The sequence below is a fragment of the Mustela lutreola genome, chromosome 5, assembly GCF_030435805.1.
Source record: "Mustela lutreola isolate mMusLut2 chromosome 5, mMusLut2.pri, whole genome shotgun sequence".
In the NCBI taxonomy this organism is placed as follows: domain Eukaryota; kingdom Metazoa; phylum Chordata; class Mammalia; order Carnivora; family Mustelidae; genus Mustela; species Mustela lutreola.
In genome coordinates, this window is record NC_081294.1 from 15,706,789 (window position 1) to 15,729,559 (window position 22,771).

General features: G+C 34.6%; 1 protein-coding gene across 6 annotated transcripts in view; it reads right to left on the reverse strand.

Annotated features, from left to right (window-relative positions):
• The window catches only part of CDH18 (cadherin 18), a 981,465-nt gene that overhangs the window by 313,409 nt on the left and 645,285 nt on the right, over nt 1-22,771 (reverse strand). For all 6 annotated transcript variants that reach the window (XM_059173691.1, XM_059173693.1, XM_059173692.1 and 3 more), the window contains one exon: nt 17,965-18,449. In XM_059173691.1, the coding sequence (XP_059029674.1) occupies nt 17,965-18,192 (228 nt within the window). In that variant the 5' untranslated portion in view covers nt 18,193-18,449. The remainder of the gene's footprint in view (nt 1-17,964; nt 18,450-22,771) is intronic.

Sequence of the window (22,771 nt, forward strand, 5' to 3'; positions counted from 1 at the left end):
CTTGGGTATCATTAGCAAATTGAGCCTACAAACCAGCAGTTCTGAATGATATAAAATTTAGGACCATTTTGGTAACTTTAAAATATACTGATATCAGGTTCTATTTCTCAGACTTCCTGACTTAATTAACCTAACGTGCAGTCTAGGCTTGAAGATTTTTTAAAATGTCCACCTGATTTGAATATCCAGACAAAGTTGAAAATTACAGTTATGTACCTTACTGCTATTTGTGCCTAGTAATATATACCAGATCAAAGTTTTGTTTCGAATACATGGCTTAAATACAGCATACACTTATCTTTTTATTATGTTTAACATTTCTTACAGACACCGAGGAGAATGCAGCTGCAAAGCATGGAATAGAAATTACTTAGATGCCAATTAACAGCTCTTCAGAAAGAGTCTTTAGTTTCCCATAGCTGCACATTGGCACTCCTCCCCCCAGAAACATAAATATTTACTTAATGTTGCTTGGTAGATAATTGATACGTGATTAAACATTATTTTACTGTTCTTCATCTCAGTATTTATAAAAAATAGTGATAAATCTGAAACCCCCTCATGGTCAATTGAATTCAATGGAACAGTAATAACAGGGTTCAAAGAACAAGACTAACAGTGGCAATGCTAGAAGGAAGAAAAAAAAAGAGCACGAACTCATAACATAAGTCATATAAAAGAAAGGAGAGTAATTTCAAGTAAAATATGTATAGGTCTCTTACTGCATTTCCTTTCTGCTTAGAGTCTCCTTACTTTAATTAAAAGTAGTTTATATTACCTTGAATACTACAGATGTGTTTAATACTTTCCATCACTTTGATATAACAACACGAAGAACCCATGCATGCGAAGCAGCTAATGAACTGAACAAGCAATTACCAAGCAGACAAGATGTTCCAGAACAAGTTTATGAATCATTACTTTGAGCATGTATAGAGGCATATATATAATGAAGTAAAATCCCTTTCTTCAAAAATGTCAGTGGACGTCATCAAAATGAGTTCAGAAAAAGGATAGTGAACTCTATTCTGAGTTTTTTTTTAATAAGGTGAATTATATTTATCTTGAAGACACAAGGCATAAAATAATGAAGTAAAACAGGTCAAATACATTAAATTTTTCTATACAGTTTTGAATTATATTAAACTATAGGCAACTGTGTATTTTTTGGACCCCCTGCTTATTTTTGAAGAATTGACACCCCATTGTGAGATTTTTGATGGAAGAGAGAATCCTGTTTCAATTATGGAAACTGCAGGAGCCAGACTGGATCTCTCTACTTGGTGCAGCCAGACTACTGGCACATGACTTAGACTGGACTAACACATGCTCTTATCTAGAGCTTTCAAATATCACCAAGTGACAAAAAGACCAAAGTGCAGATCAGATGTTATCTGTGATTGTGTTATCAAGAAGACAGAGACAGTGCACCTAGGTGCAGTCAGCTGGTTAAGCATCTGCCCTGGGTTCCCGTCATGATCCCATGGTCCTGGGCTGGAATCCTGCATTCGGCTCCCTGCTCCTTGGGGGGACTGCTTCTCCCTATGTCCCTCACCCTTGTTCATGCTATCTCTCTCTCTCCTGCTCTAAGTAAATAAAATATTAAAAGTAAATAAAATCTTAAAAAAAAAAAGAACACAGAGACAATAGCAATGCAAATCTAGAGGTAGAAATATCATCAGTGGCAACGTTCTGACTTAGTTGTTTCTGGGAATCAGCTTGGCTGCATTTACAACCACTCAGCCTCCCTTGGTTCCTGCTTTACTTCAACACTGACTCATGAGCCTTCCTGCCAATTCTAGTCATTTATCCAATACTCATTTGGAAAGTTACTTTTATCTTAAAATTACTCAGAGTAAGATTTTGCTGCAGTCAAGAAGGTGATTTTCTAAATCATGCAAGCCCCACTGCAACCACACACAAACAAATCAATTGAACGGTAACAACAATGTATATGCTACTTGAAATCAAGAAAAAGAAAATCAGGTTTGACCTTTCCAGTCTTCAGAACTTTTTGTATGCATTGGAGTCAGGTTATTAAATCCATTGTTTTTAATTTCATTCTCTATGCCTGTAATTTTATGTGGCTTTCATAGACTCATACTTTTGTGTGTATATTATTTGACTATGAGGTTAGGTTTCCTTTCTGGGTAGTCTAAACCTGCACTTTTCAATATTGTAGCCAATAGCTACCAGTAGCTATTTAAATTTAAATTAATAAAATGTAAACATTCAGTCCCCTAATTGCACTAGCCACATTTATTTCTTTGTAAGACTTATCTATTTATTTGACATAGAGGAAGAGAGTGCTTACACACACAAGTGGGAGAAGGGGCCAAGGGACAGGGAGAATCCTCAAGCAAACTCCCTACTGAGTGCAGAGCCCCACCCTGGGCTTGATCCCAGGACCATGAGATCATGACCTGACCCATAATCAAGAGTCTACTACTTAACCAACTGAGCCACCCAGGTATCCCTGCACTAGCCACATATAAAATGTCTGGTAGCCACATATGGCTAGTAGCTACCATAATAGACAGTATAGATATAAAACATGATCAAAACTGTAGAAAGTTCGGGTGCCTGGGTGGCTCAGTGGGTTAAGCCGCTGCCTTCGGCTCAGGTCATGATCCTGGTGTCCTGGGATCGAGCCCCGCATCGGGCTCTCTGCTCAGCAGGGAGCCTGCTTCCTCCTCTCTCTCTCTCTCTCTCTCTCTCTGCCTACCTCTCTGCCTACTTGTGATCTCTCTCTGTCAAATAAATAAATAAAATCTTTAAAAAAAAAAACTGTAGAAAGTTCTACTGGGCAGCATTTTTGTAGGAACACATGATAATTCAACCTTTCTACTTATTTATTTATTTATTTTTAAAAAGAGTTTATTTTCTCATTGGACAGAGAGAGAGCACAAGCAGGGGGAGCAGCAGAGGGACAGGGAAAGAAAGGAACAGGCTCCCTGCTGATGCAGGGCTCAATCCCAGGAGCCCAGAAAAATGACCTGAGCAGAAGGCAGACAACCAACTCTGCCTCCCAAGTGCCCCCAATTCAACCTTTTTAATGGTTAAATCAGAAATGCAGACTTAAGTTACTTGGCAGAGGTTGACTATCATTAGTTCAGCATGGTGCTTGAATGGGCCAATAAAGCTCAAGGAAAGGATGGGTATTTTCCCATAAAATGAATTGAACTTATTTTATATTTTCATATCTTATTTTGTTTCTTTTTGTTAACCAGTGTAGATTTTTTTCAACCAAAGGACTCTGATCGCTAGAGAAACTTGTTCCTAGAAATGGGAGGTTTTAAAAGATAGACCCTAAAACGTGGAATTGAAAAATATTTGGGCACTTAAAATCTCTCTATATCTAGCTGCAAGCAAGGAAATCCTTTTTATAAAACAGAGCAAAGAAACTGAACGGTCACTTGCAAATCTTGGGTCTTGGACTTCACATATTTTATGAGTTTGCAGCTTTAGGGAATTGGTTAGAATCCTAATCACATCGTTTGTATTTCGGATTCTGCCTGTGCCTGAAGACTGTTCTGCTCTTCAGATATGCAAACTGGTAAATTACTTCCCATTGTTAAACTAGTTTCACATAGTTTCCTTCAACAACCAGCAGGGAATTACTGACCAATACAAACATAGTGTCAATCAGTAAGGTAGATTCAAAGAGTTCAGGATTAGTAGCATGCGGAGGAATATGTAAATGTTTACCTGCTCTAGACAACTAATGGCTAGAGGGCAACGGATAAAGGGCAGAAAGACAGCAATAGGTACTACAAGTAAAGTAAGTAAATAATCCACACATTCCCCTTAAATTATAACCTTCTTCATGACTGCTCAAGCCTTTACAGTACGGGTCAGCTCCTTAGGCACAGCTAATGCTATTAAGGAAAAAATAACCTCATCTGTTAAAAAAAGTTTTAAAAAAATATCCAGTTATTTTTTTCTCCGTTTAAAAATGTTTCATAGTTCCTGTTTTTCTGTTTTGTTTTGTTTTAAGATTTATTTATTACTGAGAGAGTAAGAGCAAGAGGAGGGGAAGAGAGAGAGAAAATCTTTGAGCAGACTTCCCATTGAGTATGGGGCTCAATCCCAAGACCCTGAGATCATGACCCTGAGATCAGGACCTGAGCCTAAGCCAAAATCAAGAGTCAGATGCTTAACCAACTGAGCCACCCAGGTGTCCCTATGGTTATGTTTTTAAAACCACTTCCTTGAGGTATAAATCACATACAAAAAGATGTACATATTTAATATATACAACTTGATGAGTCTGGAGATAAGTATACATCTGTGAAACCATCACCACAATCCAGTCACCATGAAAAGTTTCCTCCTGCCCTCCTCAGTAGTAGCAGTGGTAGTAGTGGTGGTGGTAAGAACAGTTAAGATTTGAAATCTACCCCCCACAATTTTTAAGTAGATAATACAGTGTTATTTTATCCTCACTGAAGCATCAGAGTTCGTTGTCCACTTCCTCCTCCTTGAGACATTCTCCTTCCTCATCTACTATGATTCCTCCCACCACTTAAACTCCAGTGTCTCCCATTTCTGCATTTATCCAACATCCATTGACTCTGTGCCTGTGTACTTGTGGGCCCGCAAAGCGCCCTGGACTCAGCCAGTTCAAACCTAACTGCACCACTTTCACAACCAGACAGGATCTTCCTCCTTTACTCTTTACCACCACAATATGCTAAGTCTGCCAACCATCTTCAAAAGGTTTTGCTTCCATTTCTCACCTTCGTCAAGATGATATCTGATCAATTCTACATCCTAACACACTGCTTGGTTGATTTCTTCTTCTGAAATTGTTATTATCAAATTTAAGCTTAGATTTGGACATTGGTAAAGCATCTTTTCTGCCTCCAAACATTCTAAATGTCTCATATCACTTCCCACTTGCAAACCCTTCCATTCATTCATGAACACTTCTGGATAGTCTCCTTTGCGTCTCCTGCCGGGTCAGGTCATCTGGGACCCATCATCCTCTCTAGCTTCACCTCACTCCGTCTTCTCAACATTCCCTCAGCGCTCCAGCTACTGTTCTTATACATTTTTGAATGTTACTTCTGCACCTTTGTTACGTTGCTCCTAAAATTCCATTGTAGCTCTCTGAACCAATAAACTCTGTCTCGTTTTCTATTAATAGCAAAATACTAGTTCAAGCCAATTTAAGAGAATTTATTTAAGTATGTCACAGCTCCTCTTGTACTATCAACCCTTGTGCTTAACACTGTTATTGTACCATTAACGATGGGATGCGATCATTAGTCCTTGAATTTGCCTCCTCTTCATTAGTTTCATTAATGACCGGGACTGTGTATTTCATTAGTATAACCTCCACATCTAGTACAGTGTGTGGCATACTGTGGTTTCTTAAAGCCATTGAGCTCATGCTGAAGCAGTGAATTTTGAAGTGAATAGAATCATTTCCTTCATCTGCCTTATTCATGTGCATAATAAAACTCCATTTGGAAATTTGGACTTACCAAGGTTAAACAATTACATAGTAGAAAAATCAAGGCTACCTATCTGATGTGACTTCCACCACTGTTACTTATATATATATGTCTCAAGTCTTCTCCTGAGTCCATAATGCATTATACAGGCCATGAATCCATTATCCCTTGAGTCGTTATGGAAATGTAAGTAAGCAAACTACACTCTATTTCTTTCAGTTTCTATATTAGCTCCTTTACGGAAATTAAACTACTTTTGATTTTCCTGAGCTTCTTCCCTGCAATTCAGTTGTTCATAGAGCAAAGTGATTGCCTAATAATAAAAACAATGATGCCATGTAATTTTCTTCTCAAAAGTCAACAATGTCTCCCTATTTCTCTAAATATGAATTATAGGTACTTGGGTCTTTCTTTGAACCTCAAATCCAAAGAGTCCCTTCCATGCCAGGATCTTTACATGTGTTATTCCTTCATCATGGACTTGTCTTCATTCCCAGGAGTCATGAGCATACCACTAATGTGGACTAAATAGCTTCTATTCACTTTTAGATAACAGCCTGGCTATTCGTTCCTCAGAGAGTTCTGTTATCATCAGTCTAAGTCTTACACTACAGAGAGCACATTTTTTTCCTACAATCCTCATCATGGTTCTTAATTAAATATGTCTTTGTGTGAAAATCAGTTTAATGTCAATGCCTTCTAATATATCTCCTTTGTTTGTAATCATATAAACAATACCTAGGGTAATGACCAGGGCAAAGAAAGAACTCAATACATTTTGAATGAATGAATATATCCTAAGCAGTCTTCAATTTTTATTAAAACAGGCTCACCAGTAATCAAAGTATAGTTCTGAACAATGCAAACCAAAGGCTATGATTAAATTAGTATAGTTTAGTTTTGCTTTATACTTTGTAGTATTTTTTAGTGTAGAAAATGATTTCATACCATATATAGTTTTAATTTCTATGAATACAGTGACAAATCATATATAGGAAAAATAAATATCCTACAGGAAAGGAATTGATTACATTTCATTCTAATTATTAAAATGAATGCATCGTATCTTCTTTATGAATTTTCAAAACAAAAATGAAAACCTGGATGAAGACCCTGTGGCTCAACTTTCAAATTAAATACTTTTATTATGTGAGATCCAGTGCAATGCAGTGTTCAAAATCAGTTGAACTTGAATCAGTGTTCAAAATCAATTGTTCAAAATCATTTCATTGAATTAAAATCAATTAGCTAATGAAAAAGGTATCTTGAGAATAATCTAATACCTATGTCAAAAATTATTCATTTCCTTAGGAAAAATACATGTTGAACTAAATCAGACTTTAATTAGTTAAGAAGTGACATAAGGTTTTCGGAATGTATATTTCTACTCTTTGATATTTTGGAAACATTTAGATTAATATCTACTTTTGCATGAAAATATTGAAGCATGGTAAAACTAATACTATTATTTATATCCAGAAGAGATACTAAGAAGATTACCTAATCCAAATATTGTTTCTGTATAAAAAAAATCTAGAGGCAAGATATGACCAATAAAATGCCAGACAAAGCTAAAGAAGATTTGTATCTTACTATAAATGGTCAAAGTGATGTATAGAAATTAAACACTGAAGAATTATATGAGTGAGCTAAAAACAATGAAAGACAATTCCCAGGAGAAAAGGGAAGGAGAGAGAACTTAATACCAGGGACATGTTTTCCAACTGGCAGCCAGCCTCATCTCTCTGGGAGAAATTAAACTGGACAAAAGCCTCAGGTTCCAAAAATTTAGGTTTTGCATCTCTTGAATATTAGAAATCATAACTTTCAGGCTCCTGAAGGTATAGCACTTTCAGAATGAAGGTATCTGAAAAAAGCAAGACTACTTAAAAACAACTATATGAAATGAAAATTAGACTATCTACCCACCAGCTTCAGAAAGTACAAAAAACTTAATGGCCCAGTAGAAGTTCTTGATTCTAATAAGAGTTCTGTGATAAGGGGAGCCTGGGTGGCTCAGTGGGTTGAGGCCTCTGCCTTCGGCTCGGGTCATGATCCCGGTGTCCTGGGATCGAGCCCCGCATCGGGCTCTCTGCTCAGCAGGGAGCCTGCTTCCTCATCTCTGCCTGCCTCTCTGCCTGCTTGTGATCACTGTCTGTCAAATAAATAAATAAAATCTTAAAAAAAAAAAAAAAAGAGTTCTGCAATAAGCTGAAACCAAAAGTTCCAGCTCAGGTGAAAGGTATAATTTTTATTTTTTTAATGTTATTGGTATTAGTGTTTTTGCTATTTCCATTGAATGTATGGCCAAGAAGCTACAGGAAAAATTAAAAATTAATATTCATTCAGATTAATAAAACCAATTGGTTGCCAGCAGACAAAAAGACAAGTGGCTTTCCATTGATATTTCTCAAGCTATATTTTGGAGGAAGCCAACCAAAATCCTTATTCCTACTATGTATACTATTGAGGACAAATGAATTGTAAAATTTTAAAAGGCATACTGGGATCATATCTTCATAACAGATAGTGACTAAACAAAAGAATTATGAAAACTCATCAAGCACAAACACAGATTAGAAAATTTGAACAAGATTATTAATTAGTGGTTTGCAATAATTAAAATCCTAAGAGAAGAAACAGAAATAAAAATGAAAGAATAGGCCATTACATAAAGAGGAAAAATGGAACCAAATACAATTAGAAGTTTTAAAATATAATCAAATTAATATTCACGTGTAAGTCAAAGAACATACTAAACATTCAACTTAGAGGATTTATATACTAGAAATAAATTTGACAGAAATTATATCAAACAGAAATTTCAGAATGAAATAATAACTGAGGAAATTAAAAATTGCAAAGAAACAACATATACTGACATTCTATAATTAAATATAAAAATCTCAATAATTATATAGGTACTGATTCTGCACTGCTATGGGTTGAATTTTGTACCAGCAAAATTCAAAGGTTAAAGGTCTAACCTCCTCTAACCTTTTTTTAGAAATAGCTCTTTACAGAGCTAATTAAGTAAAAGTGAGGTCGTTAAGTGGACTCTAATCTGACTGATGTTCTTATGAAAAGGGGAAATTTGGACACAGAGATGCAGATACATGAAGAATACCATGTGAACATAAAGATAGCTATCTACAAGCTAAGGAGAATGCCATCAAAAAAGTCTTCCCTTGGAAACCCCAAGAGGAATCAACTCTGCCAACATCTTGATTTCAGACTTCTAGCCTCTAAGATGGTGAGACAATAACTTCTTGTTGTTTAAACCACTCAGTTTATAGTACTGTGTAATGACAACCTTATTTACTTAATATACAGACTGAAAGAAATTAAATGTCTGATAAAGGAAAATAATAAAAGCTTAGATACTTAGTGTATCTACAGGCCATAAAGAAAACAGTAATAATCCTGAAATCAACCTAAGCAAAAGAGGATATTAAAAAATGAAATCACAACAGATTTTCCATCAAAAATAGAATTCACCATACAATATATATTTAATAATACAATAATGGAAAACTCATCATAGAATCCCATACACACACACACACACAAATGATACAGTTTAAAAAAAAAAGGTTTTACTACTCACACGCAAAATCGCAAAATAGAAATTTAATAAATGATTGCATATAAGCAATAAAAAAAATCAAACCAAAAGAAAGAAGGGTAGAAGTGATGGAAAACATAGATACTGGTAAATCTGAATAAATCCAAGGAAAATCTAATGTTTAAATAATTTGAATCATGAAAAATTTGGAAAGTGCTTTCTAATGAGGAATAAGATATTTGACAAATATAAAAGTTGAAAGCAAAGAGGGTTTAAATATCCTAAATTATCTTTATTGTTTAGGATTACTGTAAAGATATTTACTTTGAACTTTATAAAACATATCAGTTAACCAAAAAATCCTAGACGAGAGCCCAGGCAGTAATCAATAATTTCTCTGAAATTTGCCAGAGCAACATTTTTATTTTTATTTATTTATTTATTTATTTGAGAGTGAGTGGAAGGTGGGAGTGAGGGGGAGAGAGGCATTTTTTTTTTCTTAAGATTGTATTTATTTATTTGACAGAGAGAGAGAGCAATCACAAGTAGGCAGAGAGGCAGGCAGAGACAGAGGGGGAAGCAGGCTCCCTGCTGAGCAGAGAGCCTGATGAGGGGCTCTATCCCAGGACCCAGAGACCATGACCTGAGCTGAAGGCAAAGGCTTAACCTACTGAGCCACCCAGGAACCCCGGGAAAGAGAGAATCTTAAGCAGGCTTCACGTCCAGTACAGAGCTCAACATGGCTTGATCTGATGACCCTGAAATCATAACCTGAGCTGAAATCAAGAATGAGATGCTTAGCTGACTGAGGCACCCAGGTACCCTGGATTAGAAAATTTTTCTTGATATGTTTTTTCAGGCAAGGGATGTAAGAGCAAAAATAAACTATTTAGACTACATCAAAATACAAAGCTTTTGCACACCAAAGAAAGCAATCAACAAAACTAAAAGGCAATCTACTGAATGGGAGAAGATATTTGCAAATGACATATCCAATAAAGGGTTGGTATCCAAAATATATAAACAATTTACACAACTAAGCATCCTAAAAACAAGTAATCCAATTAAAAATTGGCAGAAGACATGTACAGACATTTCTCCAAAGAAGAAAATACAGATGGCCAACAGCCACAGGAAAAAAATGATCAACATCCTCATCATCATAGAAATGCAAATCAAAACTGTAAGATATCACCTTATACCTATCAGAATGGCTAATATAAAAAACATAAGAAATGACAAGTGTTTGCAAGGATGTGGAGAAAAAGGAACCTTCTTGTATTGTTGGTACCAGTGCAAAGTGATGCAGCCACTGTGGAAAACAACATGAAGGTGCCTCAAAGTTAAAAACAGAACTACCCTATGATCTTATAATCACACTACTGAGTATTTACCCAAAGAATGCAAAAACACTATTTTGAAGGAATACATACATCCTGAGTTTATAGCAGTGTTATTTACAATAGCGAAATAAAAGAAGGAGCCCGCATGTCCATTGATTGATGAATGGATAAAGAAGTGATATATAAATCTATTTACATACATACAATGGAATATTACTTAGCCATAAAAAAGAATGAAATATTGCCTTTTGCAAAGACACGGATGGAGCTAGAGAATACTATGCTAAGTGAAATAAATGAGTCAGAGAAAGATAAATACATGATTTCATTCATGTGTGGAATTTAAGAAATAAAACAAAGGATTAAAGGAAAATAAAGAGAGCTAGAGACAAAGCAAGAAACAGACTCTTAACTAGAGAGAACAAACTGATGACTGCTTTATTAAGAGCAGCAAACACATAGAAAATCAGCAAGGAACTTCAGTAAAATAAAGGAGGTAAGAAATCACCTTGCTAAATTTTTCAAGCAATCGAAAACCATGATGCTCAAAAGAATTAAGTGACCTCTTCTTGGTGAAGGAGGTGGATGGCGGGTTGGGTAAAGTAGATGATAAGGGTTAAAGAGTTCATTTGTCATGCTGAGCACTGAGTGAGGTGTGGAATTGTTGAATCATTATATTGTACACTTGAAACTGACACTGTATGTTAATTGCACTGGAATTAAAATTTAAAAATCAAGTATATGAATTAAAAAGAAATGGGACACAGTTATATTTCAGAAAGAAGTACACTGAACCCAAAATCAGAGTCACATAAGAATTTCCATGGGCCATTTTCCTTTTGGGTCCCATTTTCAATTAAAATGATAAAATCTGTTTATAGTTATATTGATATACAGACTAATATAATACAGCCTGAATAATATTTATTTTTATATTTTATTCTGATTTGAAAACGCATTAAAACATTTTCTGGGCCCTTTAAGCACCATGAATCCTACTGATGATGCCAACTATAACAGACAATTTCCCCCTGGCAAAAATTTTTCTAGACATTGCCAAATCTCCCAGGGATGAGTATCATCTCTGGGTTAGCACCGCTGATACACACACTCACACACAAACACACACCCAGATGGATATGTTTATAGAGTAATATAAAGTTCACAATGTGAATAACTATAAATGTCATGGCCATGGCATATGTATTATGACCTTTAAAAAACTGTCAGTGTAGCATTAGGAAACGCATTAATTAACTTAAACATTTTAAAGTTATATTTAAATACAAAAATACCAGATATTCTCTAAAAATGTAATTAACCTTAATGAAATCTGATTTGTTCAAAAAAAGATTCTAAATCTCTACAAATTAAATGACATGCATACCAAATCAAAATCCTCTTTTATGCACCTAATTTATAGAACTGGATCTAAATAGTTAAATCTCCATGATGATTATTTGAAAAGTTCCATTTCCATATAGAACCATGTGTCATAATTTCACACGACATCATGTCATCACATTGTCATCTGTACAAAATTCAAATGCCATGTTTTGATACATGAAGTTTTCCATTTCAAAGAACTTATGATAAAATGTTCATAAAATTATCATCTTGACAATATTAGATGACAATTGGGACCTTTCCCTGCTGCACACTTAATTTTTAATTCAGAGCTCATAATGACATTAAAGATATCATACATTCCTTTCTGAAAGCTTAAACCTTCCCTATCCTTTCTCCATGATTTATTTTTAACCTCAAAATCATTTATTTAATTAGAAACTAATGCACATCATATTAAAAGAGTTTTGAAGGTTCTCTTTTACAGAAAGAAAATAATATAGAATAATGGCAGTAATAGTGATGATGAGAGAAGAATTTCATGCACTGTTTATTAGAAATTGATCTCCATTAAAGAATAAGATACCTTATAATTCCTTCTTTGGCAGAGCCATAACTAATCCCATGAGCAAGAAGAGGTGGCTTAACTGTTCTGAGCATTGTTACTTCCTATTACTTGAAAAATTTGGCAAGATGATTTCTTAGCTCCTTTGTTTTGCTAAAATTCCTTGCTTATCTTCTATATTTTTTGTTTTTACTAAAACAATTTGAGAATAATTGTGTATAGACTATACTCATCTATTCAGGATAGGATGCAATTTGGGGGGGGGAGTGGTAACATTTTAGTAACTAAACTCTTAATAGATGTAAGCAATAGCTTCTACAAGTGGTTTATATCTAGAAAAATTTCTAATAGTTACAAACGGAGAAGATACACTGTAAATATAGGAAAGTGAAGATGGAGAATATAATTCATTTGCCTGTTCTGAAAAATTTTAAGTTTTCATTAACCTTTATTATCAAATATATCTTCAGTGTCAACAGAGCCCTACACCTAAACATAAAATTGTGAACAGACTAAATATCTTTGCCTAAAATGCACTGTGAAGTAGAAGCTCCTTTTTTTAGTGTCTTACCTATTATTTATGATTTTTATTCCACTCTCCTTAATTATCAAATAATGCAATGTAAAAAATATCCCCTTACAGATATCCTGGAAAAACACTTTTTTTATTTTTTATGTAAGACTGTCTGGCTAGTTAAAGAAGTAATCTTCTATGATATTATTCAAATGAAAATCATACATATTTATGGAGCAAAGCAGATAGCTCTCACAAGGAGTTACCACTGGAAATATATGAAGCCTATTGCCAGCAGTTGTGGATTATTTTCAATGTATATTTTTTGCATTATTTGCAATGTATATTTTTAGGTAAATTCTACCAATACATATGTTTGCATATTTGCAACATGAACTAGTTAGAGTCAATACACTTTGCAATGACAACCTGCAATCTAGGGTACAATCTATTAGGAAACATGAGACAAGGAAAACAGCCAATAGCAAGTAGCTAAAAAACAGAAATTCATCTGTATTCTAAGTTGTAATTTCTGGTCTCTAACGTAAGCATTCCCACTTTCACACCATTTTTTATTTGATAAGCAATATATCCTAATATATGAGATAAACTATATATGTTAAGGCCTGAAGCATGTTATTTTTATCTATTGTCACTAATTCTGAACACCAATGGCCTCACATTTCCAAAGATTCCAAGTCAAATACAAATATGGTTCAGTCAAGGAGAGCCTGGGTGGCTCAGTGAGTTGAGTGTCTGCCCTTGGCTCCCATCATGATCTGGACATTCTAGGATGGAGCCTCATGCTGGGCTTCTTGCTCAGTGGGGAGTCTGCTTCTCTCCCTCCATCTGCCCATCCCCCCCATGCTCTGTCACTCAATATCTCAAATTAATAAATAAATAAAATCTTTTAAAAATATATGGTTTGGTCAAAGAATGCTAGGACTTTCTTGTTCGGATCCTAGCCATTCTGAGAGATGAAATGAAATATTGCCTTAACTCTGTCAGAGTGGCAGGAATCCAGAAGAAAAATAATGGCAAGCCTTGGTAAGGATTTGAAGAAAAGGGAACCCTCTTGCCCTATTGGTGGAGGTGTAAACTGATGCTGTCACTGTAGAAAAGAGTATGGAGTTTCCTAAAAAAATTAAAAATAGAATTATCATATGATCCAGCAATTGCACTAGTGGGTATTACCCAAAGGAAACAAAACACTAATTCAAAGAGATATGTGCACCCTTATGTTTAGTCAGCATCTTTTACAATAACAAGGATATGGAAACATTTCAAGTGGTTGATGGATAAATGGGTAAGAAAGATGCAGTGTGTGTGTGTGTGTGTGTGTGTGTGTGTACATACACACACACACACACACACACACACACACACACATGAAGGAATATGATTCAGTCATAAAAAAGAATGAGCTCTTGCCATCCACAACAACTTGGGTGGACGTAGACGATACAATGTAAGTGAAATAAATAAAGCAGAGAAAGACAAATAACCAAACGATTTCACTCGTATATGGAATTTAAACAAAAAAGAGATCAAGGAACAATTAAATACAAAGAACAGACTGGTAGTCGCCAGAGGAGAGGTGGGTGAGGGGATATGTCAAATAAAGGGTAGAGACAGTTCTCTTGTCATGATGAGCACTGAGTAATGTGGAGAACCACTGAATCATTACACTCTACAACTGAAACGAATATAACACTGTATGTCAGTTATATGTCAAAAAAGAAAACATTGGGACAAAAAAAAAAACAAAGAACAAAAAAATAATAGGAGTTCCTATGTTAAAATAATAAATCTTTATAAAGCAGAAATTATAAACGAAGTCCAAAGACAAATATCAACTGTGAAAAAACTATTCATAACTTATATTATTGGCAAGATATTATTATATTTACTATATAAAGAATTATTATTATTGATAAGTTAAAGAGTCTAAAAAAAGAATTTAATATCAAAGGACATGGACAGTTAGTAAAAAAATTTGTATCTCTCAAATATGAATTTCACTCATTATAGGAGAAATATACACTAAAAATACACAAAGATGTTATTTTTACCTATTATATTTGCAAAATTCTAAGTTTTACAATCCCACTATTGGCATTGCTGTCGAAAAATAGTCACTTTTATATCAGGGAGAGAAGTGCAAAATACTACATTACCTATGGAGGGGGATCTAGTAATACTACCAAAATTAAAGATTTATTTATCTGAATCAGAATCTCACTTTTGGAAATTTCTACCACAGACATAATATATGTTAAATATGTGTAGAAGAGCACTTATTACATAATTGCATGAAATAGGAATGAAACAACAATAAAAATTAAAACACCACAGTTAATAAACATTCATTAAAATATCTGTGAGGCAATTGTACCCCAGTGAAAATGGTGAAGTCAAAAATCTCTCCATTTGAAAATTTCAAAATTTTCAAAAATTCTCTACATCATAAAAGCAATTATTAGTGAGATTTGGTTTCAGTAATTTCAAATAATTATCCCAACCATTAACATGGCTACAAAAGTTTATAGCTCAGGGAGCACTTTTCTTGATTAGCGTTTGATCATTACAGCAGGCACTGAGATAGATAGTGTAAGTGTTAAGACGAAGTAGTCCCAGGACTTGCTTCTAAAGAATCCACAGTGTACTAGGTGAGGCAGGCATTTTAACTAGGAGCTCACAAACATTTCCTGCAAATGCCATTAGTAAATATTTTAGACTTTGAGTGCCTTGCTTTCTCTGGCCGCCTCTTCATCCTACCAATGTAGCTTGAAAATAGCCATATACAATACATATATGCATAACTGCGGCTGTATTATAAAAAACGCATTAGTCATGGAAACAAATTTGAATTTCATATAATTTCCATATGTCACAAAAATTATTTTTTAAAAAATCAAGAATTTGAAAATGAGAACAAACAACCCAAAACTTCTTTAGTATGTAGGCAGTACCAAAAATGTGCACGGGCTGAATTTGGCACACAAACTATAATTTATCTGACCCATGATCTAAGCCATAAACTAACCTTTATAGTTGAATTAGTATCCGAAATACCAAACAATATTTCCCAGTTTTACCATTAAGGACACAGAAATACAGAGAATTAAAGAAACTTCCCAATATAATACAGATAATTAGCAGAGAAGCTTTTCACTTACTAATCACTGGTATCTCATGAAGGCAATGAGTCTACTCCAATGATAGGTGTTGGTGGACGGCATAAATTTTAGTTGTGATAGCTTATATAAAACTATATCCTAATATGGATTGAGTTTTACAGTCTTTTAAAAATCTGTGATGTTTTTATGTATGTATATAGTAAGAGGGGAATGCAAAGAATCTATATAATCAAGTTAGAATTTCTCATAAAGGATGATTAGAGTAGAGGAGAAAGACCAAGTGAGTGGATTAGGTCAGATAGTGAGTAAGAGAACCACATCCTTGGGTATGACCATTATATTTGTCTACTGTTACTATAAACAATAGAGCAGATACCAGTTTCTTCAGAACCTTCACAAACATGAATAGCTTCATAGACCTCCACTCCCCCATGGTGGGTAACAAGCTTTCAACCCTATGTTCATCAGCACTCTAGCCCAGAAAGAATGTTTAAAATCGACCTACCTTCATCATTTACCAAATGAGATGACACAAAAGGAAATGAAGGTTGTCTAATCTGTCCCTTTCAAGCAAATTTTTTTTCACTTAGATTGAACTGACAAGAAATATACATAACAGAATATATATAATAATAAAATATGTTTTCCTTTTGGTATACCCCTAAAGGGAGGAAATACTTTGTTTCTTATTTTTCTCCTTTCCAAGGATAATAAATTATTACTGAAAAGTATTTTGAAGTTCACAAGCAAAAAACTTTCAAGTAATTCCATATATTACATTTTTATTTCAGCACATTTGTTTTCATTTATTTTGCGGAATACTTTGCAGGGAAAAAAAAAGAAAATGATGAAATGAGTTGCTTTGTCTCATTTTAATATGCATATAAGAAAATGATTGAATGGTTTCAGATCTTTTTTTATGTGCCACATTCTGACTCTGCAGCTCCTGCTGGCTATGGAAAATACAGCTGCAACCCAGTGCCTCCCTGTTGGATGAGGGGTAAAGCAGATGGCTCGTGATCCTGAACTGCCTACACGTGAGGGAAGCACCATGGCTTGGATGGAGAACTTTTTTTTTTTTTTTTTTTTTTTTTAAGTACTAACAGTACTAAAGTGAAAATAAATAGTCAAGCAGGGAGATGAAATTCACTGAGCCTGCAGTCATGGAGATTCTACTGCCATGCTTACTGTTCCTCCCAGAGGTACTGAACTAATCTAAGTGGTTGTCTCCCACGATCCATAATTCATCAGAAGGTCTCTCTACCTCCCGTGCTATTCTCTACCCTGGAGCCTACATGACACATGGTTAAGCTGTCCCCTATTACTGAGTGCACAATTTCCTAATGGGTTTGATAAGCGATTAAATTGTCTTGTATTTTCAAGAGAAAGGGAAGGTGGTTTGAAGTTACTGATTATTTTATCAACTCCATTCGTTTGGAATGTTAAGAAAATCTGTACCTGCTGTGTATATTGAATGTGTATTTAAAATATATCAGCATTTGAGTGGAAATTAATTTGGGGAATGGAAAAAAATACCCATGTGCTTTTAAAAGAGGACTTAAATTCAAATACAATTTCCGTAACAATTAATAAAAATAAATAAGATGTCATGAAAAAGCATGTTCTTTTTGCTTCGTGTGCATTAGCAATAGATTAAAAACTGTAAATATCAATGTGCCAATAAATGACTCTGTGAATTCCAATATACCTTCATGGTAAAAGAGGCAAAATTGCCCAATTGTGTGTTCAATTAAATATTTCCATTTTATACAAAAGAATGCAGAGAGTAATATACCGGTGAAGATCCAGTCCAGCATGGATGAACTAATGTTTAGGGAGAGGTGACATGACTGCTAAAGTTCTCTTTTTTTTTTTTTTTAACAGTCATTATTTTAAACCATTTAGCATAAGAAATAGTATTCTGTAGTATATTTCATTCTACTTTCCATGTCTTTTCCAAAACCATCCCAACGCCACTCTCGTCTTATCCCATAATTTTTCAGAATAGGAAAAAGAATAAGAAAAACTTACTTTTCCAACATACTGAGGATCTGGTCCCATATGTTCTTCTAAAACAAAGAACTGATTCCAAACCCATCCCCTTTTGGGACGGTGGTGGACTTCGGTTTCACCTTCAATATGTTTGGTCTGGTTTCTGGTCACCTTGATGGAGCTGTGGTGAGCAGTTCCATAACACCTCTGCACAAAACAGAGACACACTAGGACTGGACAGATGCAAGATGTGCTCGTAATTTTCATTGTAAGATAGCTTTCCTGTTCACAGTCTCCTTTCTTTTCCTTGTCAGTTACAAATGCTTAGTGCGCATTCAAGAGAGAAGCCAGAGCATCTTTTGAAAGGACAGTCCAAAGTAAATTGTTTAGCGTGTCCATGATTTAACCGCCCATCAGGGAAAGGTCAGACTACATTTACATCCTGAAACGCTTGGGAGAATCAAAGCTGTAGTCGTCTGATTTCAAATCTTCACAGTAAGTGAACACGGACAATCATTTTCTACCTAATGGAAAGAGAGAAAATTATATATATTAAAAAACATGGTCACTTTAAGTATTCACTCGGAATGCAAATAATAATATTTTATAGTATGAGGCTGATAAGAATCTATACAAATTCTTTTGGAAATACATGAAAACATGTATACACATAGTCATGCATAAGCCTACATACTGCAAACATTTTTATAAGGACCTCCTTATCTGTGCTGTTTTCAATATTTAAAAACAAATTTATATAAATATATATATGTGTTACTATTTATATCTATATATGTATATATTTGTATATTTTTAAAGATTTCATTTATTTATTTGACAGAGATCACAAGCAGGCAGAGAGGCAGGCAGAGAGAGGGGAAGGGAAGCAGGGTTCCCGCTGAGCAGAGAGCCCGATGAGGGGCTCGATCCCAGGACCTTGGGATCATGACCTGAGCCATAGGCAGAGGCTTTAACCCATTGAGCCACCCAGGCGCCCCTATATTTGTATTTCAAAACAATTTATGTATTTGGATATTTGTTCATATATACATATATATGCATATTGTGTATTTATATACGTGTGTATATAAAATCTTTTGAAATAATAGAAATGTAGCTCTCGGGAATGCAGAAACATATGCTCAAAAACTGACCATGAGTATTTGAACATGTGTAATATGATCTCTGACAATATGTGACCTATTAGGCACTCCATAGTAACTGTAAATTTTGTTTGCTTTTGTGTTTATTTTGTTTTGTTTTGTTTTTTGTTAAATGTGATACAAATTCACAACACATGCTACGCTTGGATTACATACTACATGTGACTCACTGTACATCAACAAAATACTCAAAATTCTTTAGCACTGAAAAATTGTCACAGATCAAGGAAGCAGGTACTTGAATTATTCTTAGTACATACAATAGAAGAAAATAAAACACAGCAGAAAAGATGACTGAAAAGAAATGTATGCAATTTAAAATAACTCCGTATATGGGGATCCGATTGGCACAGCTAATATGAGCGAGAGAGCATCAATAGGCTGAATTATAGCTTGAGTGGACTTTGAGAGGCCTGTGAGGTGTGGTCTTCACATACAGGCAAAACAGATTTCAAGATTGGGGATGACATTCAAGTAATTGTAACAGCTATGTAAAGAAAAGTAAAAGGAACTAAAGAATGGTGGCACAAAGAGCAGGAGGAGATGCTCTGATTTTTAAATAAGAAATATTAAGGAATTGGACTTAGATTTTAGTATAATTGACAATAAAGCAAAGCTTTAGAAACATTTCCGGAAGAGAAGAAACAGGAGAAGAGAAAAAAAAGGTTGACCCTAAAATTGTTAGCTTATAAAAACATGAAACTGTGTAGCAAATATTGCTGTATTTTTTATATGTGTGATTTCTTTATTTTTTAAAGATTTTATTTATTTTACAGAGAGAAAGACAGAGCACAAATTAGGGAGTGGAGGCAGAGAGAGAGGGAGAAGAGGCTCCCCTCTGAGCAGGGAGTCTGATGAGGGGCTTGACCCCAGGACCCTGACTAAGATCATGATCTGAGCAGAAAGTAGATGCTTAAACTGACTGAGACAACCAGGCACCCCTCTATGTGGCTTTTAATACTTATTTAGAAAAAAAAAATTGTATTCAAGATTATAGCTGTTCTAGCTAGTAAAAATATTAGATGAATCACTTTCTCATTTCATGAAATTCACCCCTGTACACCAACACAAACTGAAATGTAGATCTGAATGAATTACAAGGTGAATAACATGATGATAAAAGGATTTAACAAACGGAATATACATAAGTAACCACAGGATAATTCTTTCACACTGAGATAAATATTTATATAGAGTCAGGAATTAAAAAAAAATCTCAGATGGAGGGCGCCTGGGTGGTTTTGTTGTTAAAGTGTCTGCTTTCGGCTCAGGTCATGATCCCCAGGTCCTGGGATTGAGCCCCACATCAGGCTCCCTGCTCAGCAGGAAGCCTGCTTCTCCCTCTCCTGCTTCCCCTGCTTGTGTTCCCTTCTCGCTGTATCTCTCTCTGTCAAATAAATAAATAAAATCTTAAAAAAATATATCTCAATTGAGACTTAGAATATGGTGGTTTTCTCTATCAGTATCTCTCCCTATCATTAGGGTTAGTGGTTATACTTTTTTACCAGTTGTGCAAGAATCATATTGGGCTAGAACTAGGATTTAATTTTAATTATCTGGTAAATACAACTTGAAGTTTGCAATTTTTTACGGAAGCAAAAGATAAATATTTCACTGACTGAAATTCAAGTTGACCCAAAAATCTATTTTTAATTTATTTTTACTTTTTTTTTAAATTGGCCAAAGACCTTAACAGACATCTCTCCATAGAAGATAAACAGATAGGCAATAAGCATATGAAAAGATAATCACATATACCATCAAGGAAATGCAAATTAAAATAATGATTAGATACCACTACACATCTATTAGAAATGGTAAAAGTCTGAAACACTGACAATACCAAATACTTATGAGGATGAAAAGCAACAGGAATTCTCATTTATGAGTGGTGGAACACAAAATAGCGATACTATAAAAGTCAATTTGGCAGTTTCTTATAAAACTAAACATACTCTTATCATACAACCAGCAATTGTGCTTCTTGCTATTTACCCAAAAGAGCTGAAAACTTATGTCCACACAAAAACCTGCATGCAAATACTAATAGCATCTTTGTTCATAATTGCCAAAAGTGACCAGGAATTCCTTCAGTAGGTGACTGGATAAACTGTGGAATGCCAGACAATGGAATATTATTCAGCCTCACAAAGGAATGAGCTATCAAATCATGAAAAGACATGGAAGAAACTTAAATGCATATGACTAAATTAAAGAAGTCAATCTAACATATTTTTAAAAAATACCATTGTAGCTCCAACATGATGACAGCACTGGAAAGTCAGAAAAAAAGCAAGTTTTCTTTCCTTTTTTTCCCCCCAACAATGCACTTGCAGTACAAACATGTGAATCATCTAATTTCTTTGAATCTCAATTTTCTCATCTACCAAAATTTGTGGCTTAAATAATTGACTTTAATATTTTTTAGTCTAATAAATTATTTGGATAATTTTATATATTTTTTATGTATCAAGAGACAATTTTCAAGTCATAGATTTCAAAAAAGAAACTTTAGTTGTTCTTCTTAGAAGTCAAGTTGATGAATATATAAAAGGTGCTATCTTAATACTTTCACACCATTTGGTGTGATTTTTAAATGAAATTAACATCTTTGCCCTTTATGCTAAGTTGTTTAACAAAGCATAATTCATGAGTGAAGGTGAAGAAAGTAGTTTTTGTAGTGCATTACAGATATATACGCTGAACGTGTTCTTTATAATATTGATCTTGTCTGGCATTCCAAAAATATATAAATGCATTTTAATCTGCAAATTTATCTTTAGAATCTCTACTATGATAATTATAAAATGATAAATAAGGCTCTGTGGAATGAAAGAACAAATGTAAATATTACTACTGTACTTATGTAAGTAAATTCATTTACGATGAGGAGAGAGAACTCCAAATATAAAAATATGCTCTATTTTAAGAAATTGATCCTTGCATACGTTATAAAGAATTAAAATACAAATTACAATAAAATATTGAGGGGCGCCTGGGTGGCTCAGTGAGTTAAGCCTCTGCCTTCGGCTCAGGTCATGATCTCAGGGTCCTGGGATCGAGCCCCGCATCGGGCTCTCTGCAAAGCAGGGAGCCTGCTTCCTCCTCTCTCTCTCTGCCTGCTAATCTGCCTACTTGTGGTCTCTGTCTGTCAAATAAATAAATAAAATCTTTAAAATAAAATAAAATAAAATAAAATAAAATATTGAGACTAACCCAGTAGAAACATTGCAGACATCTGCCATTTTCTGATTAAGCAGCACTCAAATACCTTCCCTACTTTCATGGAACAATCCACTATATGAACTCTCAGAGCCCTTTCACCTCTGAACTCTTAGGGATCTGACACTTTCTTCTTATAGCCTTTTAGTTAGAATATATACCAATGACATATGGATGTTAATTATATTTTCCAGCACCCTGAAACAAATGATGGGTGAATGTAGACCATTGAGAAATTTTTCACAATGGTGGTGAGGTTCTCAAGGTCAAGATATAGTAGACCTGATTCCAGCAGCCTTGTGGGCAAATCTCGTGGCAGTTGCATGAACTAAGAGTCATTCTAGCTATATTGTTTCAGTGGTGAAACATTGCTTCCAGCTACTCGCTCCTTCAGCCATAGTAGCATTAGTAACACTGTACTACAAGTCAAAGGACCTCAAATGTTCTTCTTGCAGAACACT